Source organism: Hevea brasiliensis, chromosome 10 (assembly GCF_030052815.1).
Source record: "Hevea brasiliensis isolate MT/VB/25A 57/8 chromosome 10, ASM3005281v1, whole genome shotgun sequence".
Taxonomy (NCBI): Eukaryota; Viridiplantae; Streptophyta; class Magnoliopsida; order Malpighiales; family Euphorbiaceae; genus Hevea; species Hevea brasiliensis.
In genome coordinates this window covers 95,584,415-95,592,531 of record NC_079502.1, presented here as the reverse complement: position 1 = coordinate 95,592,531, position 8,117 = coordinate 95,584,415, and the positions used below count along the sequence as shown (strand labels likewise).

Sequence of the window (8,117 nt, the reverse complement as noted above, 5' to 3'; positions counted from 1 at the left end):
TAGTTTATAAGTTAAGGCAACACCCTCTAAATAAACTCTAAATAAGGCTAAGAAACTCAACTCCATTTACATTTCCTTGTTTAGCCCATTCCCACCCTTAAGAGAAAAGTGGGGGCAAAACATGAATATAAACTTCATTTTGGAGCCACTGGACTAGCAGACAGCAGTTGAGTGCCTGCCTTGCAGCATTAAGAGGTCAGGGGTTTAAATCAGAACAATTCAAGTGCCTAAATTATAAACTGATGCAACTTGGAAATTGATAATCCTTCAATGAAGCATTTTTGTTCACATAATTGTACAGGGAATTAATGAGTGGATAGCCTCAGAGCAATTCACAAACAAGCTATGAACTTCCATGCTTCCAGAAAGTAAAAATGCTGAACTTCACGCCACATTTCCAATGCAGGCAACTGATCTAATGGAATTGGATTTCAAAGAATTTGATCCCACAGCACCCTCCTTGTCTGTAGAATATGTTACCAACGCCTTCACGACTTGGCGAAATCTCCTTCTATAGGTAGGAAATTTCGATGCACTTCTCACCATTCCAATCATCCTGTCAGCAAACTCATTTTAAGATGACAATTTTCTAAGGCAGTATATAACTATTTTCTAAGGCAGTATTGCAGAAAGAAGGAAAGTTGACAACAAATTGCAGAGTCCAATTATATTATTGCTATCAAACAGAACTGATTAACAACCAAACTTAATGTATGCTTCAGTTAAAATTCATACCTTCTACTGATGCCCTGGAGTTGAGCCGCTCTTAGAGCCTCTTGAGGTCCTAAACTGCCATTATCCCAAGCCTCCATCCGTTTCATATCGTTTCCAAAAAGAACTATTTTCTGCAAGAACCTTTCTTCACCTTCTCCCAATTTGATGACCCTAATTTGTTCTTTTACAACCATCAGAGGGTGAAAGAACCAGTCAAACAATTTGTCATTTGGTCTGTTTAGATGGGTGATTTCAACTCCATCAACCATCAAAAAACCATCTGAACCAGCTTTAATGGAGTCGATAAGATTCTGCAACAATGAATAACAAGGCAAGCCAACACCAATAATGGTTCCTTCATTGGCATTCTTGGCCTTCAGACAGTCATTGAGATCAGCTAGTGTTATTGCACCGACATCCAAAAGTTCCTTGCCCCTTGTTTCACATGATCTCATAAAAGTTCCCCAGATCTGTTGAATTTTCAGAAACATTACCAACTTTTTCATGCATCTAAAACAAATACACAAAACCTGGCAAATATGCATCAATCAGTTTTGACTTATGAAGCAACTATTATAGCACATTATGATGGCCGACCTCCACTGGTCATACATACATTTTAATTTTTTAAGTTATTTGCCAAACAAAAATAGTTAAATGGCTATGTTCAAAGCAAAATTTTTGGGAAAGAATTGATTTTCAAGATTTAGGGTTGACATGCATAAACTCCGCCTAAGTAGTTTGCGCTTAGCCGGTCCCAAGCCCGGATAAAGGAGGAGGGTTGCGGTAGGTGACAACCAGCGTGAAAATTTCGTCATACCCTATGATATGGATTCAAATGATATAAACGTTGGGGCGTCCTCTACTAACGACGCGCTACATCGAAGCCCGGGTGTAGTGATAAATATGCAAAGGTGTAGGGCGTTCACCGAAAGCGACGCACCATGCCGGCGCCCGGGATGGTGTTAAGTGAGCAAGAGTTCCCACATCGTAGACGGGTGTGGGTAAAGAAGTTAGTCCATAGGATAGACAGTAGAACAAATAGTGGAACAGAACACAAGATAGACATAGAAAACAATAGAAGATGTCATAGAAGGAGACCAATTAGGAAGAAGCAGGATAGAAGGAGGATCAGGGTTGGTACTTGGAATGTTGGATCACTTACAGGAAAATTAATGGAGCTTGTGGATACCTTGGAAAGGAGAAGGGTGAATATTGCTTGCATTCAGGAGACTAAATGAGTAGGAGAGAAAAGTAAGGAAGTGGGTAATTCAGGGTACAAACTGTGGTTTACCGGAAAGGAGAGAAACAAGAACGGGGTGGGTATAATCATAGACAGAACATTGAAAGACGCAGTAGTAGCTGTGAAAAAAGTAGGAGATAGAATTATACTAGTAAAGCTAGTACTAGAAGGAGAAACAATAAATATAGTTAGTGCTTATGCCACACAAATAGGACTAGACAGTGAGAGTAAACAAAGGTTTTGGGAAGATATGGATGATTTAATGCAAAGCATACCGAATGAAGAGAATGTTTTTATTGGTGGAGATTTGAATGGACATGTAGGAAGTGATAGGCAAGGTTATCAGAATGTTCATGGAGGTTTTGGTTTTGGCAGTCGAAATGAAGAGGAAAAAAGCATCCTGGATTTTGCTATGGTATACGATCTAATACTAGCAAATACCTACTTTATAAAAAGAGAGTCACATTTAGTTACTTTCAAAAGTGGGCAACATAGAAGCCAAATCGACTTCCTCTTAACCAGGAAGACAAATAGAGCTCTATGCAAAGATTGCAAGGTCATTCCAGGAGAGGCTTTAACAAGTCAACATAGGTTGGTGGTCTTGGATGTCAAGTTTAGGAACAATTCAAGTAAGGTCAGAAGAAATAGTGTAGCTCGAACAAAGTGGTGGGAGTTCAAATGAGTAAAGCAAGTGAAGTTCAAAAATGAGCTTCTCGAGTCCGAAGTATGAAAGCTAGATATGGAGGCCAATGATATGTGGATACAGATGGTATCAAAGATTAGAGAAGTAGCTAGAAAAGTACTTGGAGAGTCTAAAGGACATGGACCACCCTCAAAAGAGAAATGGTGGTGGAATGAGGAAGTACAAAAGGCAGCGAAGAGAAAAAAGGAATGGTATAAGAAATTACCTAAATGTGATAATAATGAGGCATATGAACAGTACAAGATAGCAAAGAAAGAGGCAAAAAAGGTAATTAGTCAAGCAAGAGCACAGGCCTTTGAAAAGTTATATGAGAAACTTGGAACTAAAGAAGGGGAGAAAGATATTTATAGATTAGCAAGGAGTAGAGAAAGGAAATGTCAAGATCTCAATCAAGTTAGGTGCATTAAGGATAAAGAAGGAAAAGTGTTGGTGAAAGATGAGGACATTAAAAAAAGATGGAGAAATTATTTTAATGATCTCTTTAATAATAGTCAAAATGGTAATAGCGTGAATATAGATTATAGAACAATAGAAAAGAATGTAAATTACACTAGAAGAATTCGATCTTTAGAAGTAAAGGAAGCACTTAAGAGAATGAAAGTGGGTAAAGCCTGTGGACCCGATGAAATACCAATTGAAGGGTGAAAGTATTTGGGAGATATGGGAGTGGCATGGTTAACTAAATTATTTAATAAGATTTTAAACTCAAAGAAAATGCCTGATGAATGGAGGAAGAGTATTTTAGTACCTATTTTTAAAAATAAGGGAGACATACAGAGTTGCTCAAACTATAGGGGAATTAAACTCATGAGCCATACTATGAAGTTGTGGGAGAGAGTTGTGGAGCATCGACTACGTCATGATATTTCTATTTCTCTTAATCAATTTGGTTTCATGCCCGGTCGTTCAACTATGGAAGCAATCTTTCTCATTAGAAGCTTGATGGAGAAATATAGAGATGTGAAGAAAGATCTACACATGGTTTTTATTGATTTGGAGAAGGCTTATGATAATGTTCCAAGAGAGGTCTTATGGAATGTGTTAGAACAAAAGAGGGTATCTATTAGGTACATACAAGTATTGAAAGATATGTATGAAGGAGCAACTACTATTGTGCGCACAGTGGGAGGGGACACAAGAGATTTTCCGATCTCAATTAGATTACACCAAGGATCAGCCATAAGCCCTTACCTTTTTACATTAGTTTTAGATGAACTGACGAAACATATACAAGAGAGTATTCCTTGGTGCATGATGTTTGCGGATGATATTATTCTGATAGATGAGACACGAAAAGGAGTCAATAGGAAGCTAGAACTTTGGAGAAGTACTCTAGAGTCAAAGGGTTTTAAGTTAAGTAGAACGAAGATAGAATACATGCATTGCAAGTTCAGTGAAGGCCAAATTGGTGATAGGGAAGAAGTTAGTTTGAATGGAGTGGTACTGTTCCAAAGTAATCACTTTATCCCCAATAAATTGAAAGGAAAATTTTACCGTACAGCCATACAACCGGCTATGTTATATGGTAGTGAGTGTTGGGCACTCAAAGAGTCGTATGCATCTAAGATAAGAGTTGCAGAGATGAGAATGTTAAGGTAGATGAGTGGCCATACTAGAGTAGATAAAGTCCGTAATGAGAGTATTAGAGAAAAGGTAGGAGTGGTGCCAATTGAAGATAAGTTGAGAGAAGGGAGATTGAGGTGGTTTGGTCATGTGAAGCGTAGACATACGGAGGCTCCAGTTAGACAAGTAGAGCACATTAGGTTAGACGATAGAAAGAAAAAAAGGGGTAGACCTAAATTGACTTGGAGGAGAGTAATACAACATGACTTAGAAGCATTACACATTTCTGAGGATTTAACTCAAAATCATTCAGAGTAGAAAAAGCGAATCCATATAGCCGACCCCAAATTTTTGGGATAAAGGCTTAGTTGAGTTGAGTTGAGTTGAGGGTTGACATGCATAATATTTCTGGGTTTCAGCAGGTCAGAATTAATTATTTCTGCCAAGTTCTATCACAAGAAGGAAGAGCATATGTTAGTAGTATATATATTCATTTATTAGTTACAAGTGTGGTGAGGCCTTACAAATCATACAATTGATGTTATAAAATTCAGGGCAAATAATTCATGGGATTCATCTTAACACCCATTATAGAACTTGAGCAAGTAATTTGAGTTGCCTAATTGACACTTCATATCCTCCAAAAACCAGGTAAGTTCAAACACTAAACAGGATGTTTCTACTCCATATTGGCAATAAAAATAAAAATACCTGAACCATTTTCACTTCTTGTATTGTCTCCCTAACTGATCTTGAAGGAGCCAGTCTTGGGACAAACATTGCCGATGCAGAAGCTTCTGCAGTGACCAAACCAAATTTTCCACGATGTCCTCCAACAGAAATCTCAGAAGAGTTAGAGGCCTTTTTCTTTCTATAGCGGGGCCTGGCTATGACCAATGTGATTCTGATAGTTAAAAATAAAAATTGGACAATAACAAGCTAAAGATCCACATATTTGAGAATGAAGAGATAGAAGTGTTACTTCGGAAGGCAGCTGCCCTCCCTAAGATAGAGCCCATCATTTGTATACTCATCAAATTCTGCAACCATTGCAATTACATAAGCTATACCTCTCCGGAAAGATCTTTCCTGGATCCATAAGAATACTAAAGTGTAAGTACCCAAATGATAAATGACAATATAAAAATAAACATTATACTGAGTGCAGAATCCACCTGATACACTATAACTGATGCGTACAATCCAACAAAGATGCTTGAGAAAATGGTTATTAGTATGCTCCCAACAACAATAAGTGGCCACAGAAGTATTGTCAAGCCAGCAATTGGAATGCAAGCTGTTTCAAGAAATGGACCCTCTCGGCTAATTAGATCATGTATCAGTCGGAACCAGCCCTTGAAAAGCATGTATGGACTCTTAATTATAACAATTGCAGTGAAAAGAGGAACATCCACTATTAGCCCCATCAATCCAGCAACTATAAATCCAGGCACATGAATTAACCTACCACACAGCATCAAAAGAGTGATTTCTCAGTGAAATGACTAAACTCAACACTAGCAAATGAAAATTTCAAATCCCATCTTTTATTTTGGTTTAAGCTCTGAATACAGAAAACTCACTTCAACTTAGTAAACAATTATTTTAGGCTCAAATGATAGAAACTTTGTTTTTTTTTTTTTTTTAATCTCCTTTTAGCACTGAAGAAATGACAAATATAAAACAGAATTGTTATGTCCTTGAGCAGCCTAATTAAGCATTACTTCAACATTGAACAATATATGGTTGCAAAAACTTCTGTCACCTAAGAGGTCTTTGCTCATTTGAAGCAGGGGAATCACGCAGCTCCTTCAAGTAGAGTGGATAAGAATGATAGCACATATCTGCAAAATCTGTAACTACAGTACAGCTTTCTTCAATGGTTCCCCAGGTTCCATCCTATTATTCATAATAACAAGTTTCACATAATCAAACAGTGAGGACTGAACTAGACAAGAAAAAAAATATGAGAGTAATTGAAAACTTACCACAAAACAGTGGAAAATTTTCTTGGATTCAGCGTTATATCTAAAGGCCTCAAAAGTGGAAACCCAAGGAGCAAAGAAACCATACAAAACTCCCACAAGAACACTGGCAGCTATGCTTAAACCCAACCATATAGCAAATAAAACAGGCAAAACAACCAAAAGCGCAGCTTTAAGCAGTGCATCAAATCTATTAGTCCTGCGGAGACAACAAAAATATTGCTATATCAAGTAAACTTACTATTTCAAGAAGGAAAGAAGAAAGATAAAGCAGATAATATCCCACAAAAGAATTTGAAGATCACTGTCCTTTTCTTGGAAAAATTGCAAAAGGAAGTTTCTATGAGATTAATTACTTTACAAGGGTGTAGACAGTCCATGCTACATGTGGAGGAAACATCAACAGAATCAACCCAACATTCCCTCCTATTAGTATTGAAGCAGCAACAGGACCCACTAACACAGCTGCAACATTCGATGGCAGTCCCAAAAGCCCATCATCAAAATTTGCCAAAGAAGACCAAGAAGGAGAAGAAGCCCACGTAAGAAATACACCAAACACACACACACACACACACACACAAAATAAAGGAAGTACCTTTAAGAGCACCCAGAAAGAAGGCAGAGCAGAAGGCAAAAACTACATAGAGGATCCTTAACCAACCATCGAGATAACTTGACATGGCCATATCAGAATACCATAGAAACAGGGAAAAAGAAACAACTTTCTAAAGTTTTAACAACCAAATCAGCCAGGTATAAAACAGAAAGAAAGCGCACAGCTCACAATATAGAGGGACAGAGACAGAGGTTCACTGCAAGAAATGACAAAAAGAGAACAAAACCCGAAACCCAACGAAAATCTAGGAATCAGAAACCAACCAGAGACATAGAATCGAAAGAAGGAGTCTCCACTTACAATTTTCACCTTTTAATTAGCTGCAGGGCCATTGCCGACACTTATCCAGTTTAGGAATGGAACGACCAGCATTTTGTGGTGTACGGTACGAAACAATGGTGATTTACATGTTATTATTGCCGGAGATATTTTTTTCTTCATTCTTTTGCAGCAATTTTTGTATACGCAACAGAATTGACCAAGTTGACGAGAATAAATTTTTTATTATTATTAATTAAGAATATATTTATTAAAAATATTTTAAAATTATTTATATTAAAAATATTAAATTAATAAAAGAATATATTGCGTAGCAATTGATCCAAGGATAAATAAAAAAATTTTATATGGCGCAGTCGTGGGAAATAAAACTTTATTTGGCACAGTCGTGGGAAATAAGCTCAGGCTTTTGAACGCGTGAATGTGATGTTTTTATTAGCCAGCAGCTCCCTGGTCTAAAATTATCAATTAATTAAATATTGAAATATTTAATTTTCTTAATGGTAATATTTTTATGATAAAAAAAATTTAATTTAAATCGAATAAATTAATTAAAGAATAAATAAAATAAAAATTAATTAATATTTTTTAAGTAAAAAATAAATAATCAATTTTATTAAAATAAAAAAAATTAAATAACGCTTTTTTGCATTAATTAATTTGTTAAGCAAGTCAAGTGATGGCTTTGATCTTTGACCGGAAACAAACACCGAAAATTCCACGCACTGCCCTCCTCATTATTTCACTCCCTTCGCCTTTCGCCTGAAGAAAATAATTATTAAAAAATAATTTAAAAATAAATTTAATAAATTTTAGTAAAATATTTTATACATTAAATGTATGATAACGAGACCGTCACACCTAACATCAAAATAAAGATATTTCTGATACACAAGATCCTCTTAAAGAGGCAAGTGTAGAGCATACGTATCTCTGATTATAAGAGTATGATATACGTTCAAAGGTTTTCGAAGAGAAAGAAAAAGGTTTAGAAAGCCATAGAAAAAATCT

At 36.4% G+C, this 8,117-nt stretch overlaps 1 protein-coding gene across 6 annotated transcripts; it reads right to left on the bottom strand.

Moving 5' to 3' along the window:
- Positions 1–249: 249 nt before the first annotated feature.
- LOC110668619 (uncharacterized membrane protein At3g27390) lies at positions 250–7,272 on the bottom strand. Of its 6 annotated transcripts, XM_058154501.1 has the most exons (10): positions 7,128–7,237; positions 6,807–6,883; positions 6,565–6,673; positions 6,212–6,407; positions 5,989–6,122; positions 5,399–5,687; positions 5,206–5,312; positions 4,935–5,127; positions 736–1,184; positions 250–556 (listed from the first exon to the last, which is right to left on the bottom strand). In XM_058154501.1, the coding sequence occupies exons 3-10, from the start codon at positions 6,606–6,608 to the stop codon at positions 385–387; spliced, it is 1,584 nt and encodes a 527-aa protein (XP_058010484.1). In that variant the 5' UTR covers positions 6,609–6,673; positions 6,807–6,883; positions 7,128–7,237; the 3' UTR covers positions 250–384. The 6 variants fall into 6 exon arrangements, with proteins under 6 accessions (XP_058010484.1, XP_021685639.2, XP_021685637.2 ...); XM_021829947.2 differs by lacking the exon at positions 6,807–6,883 and having other exon boundaries at positions 7,128–7,272; XM_021829945.2 differs by having other exon boundaries at positions 6,807–7,247.
- Positions 7,273–8,117: the final 845 nt, after the last annotated feature.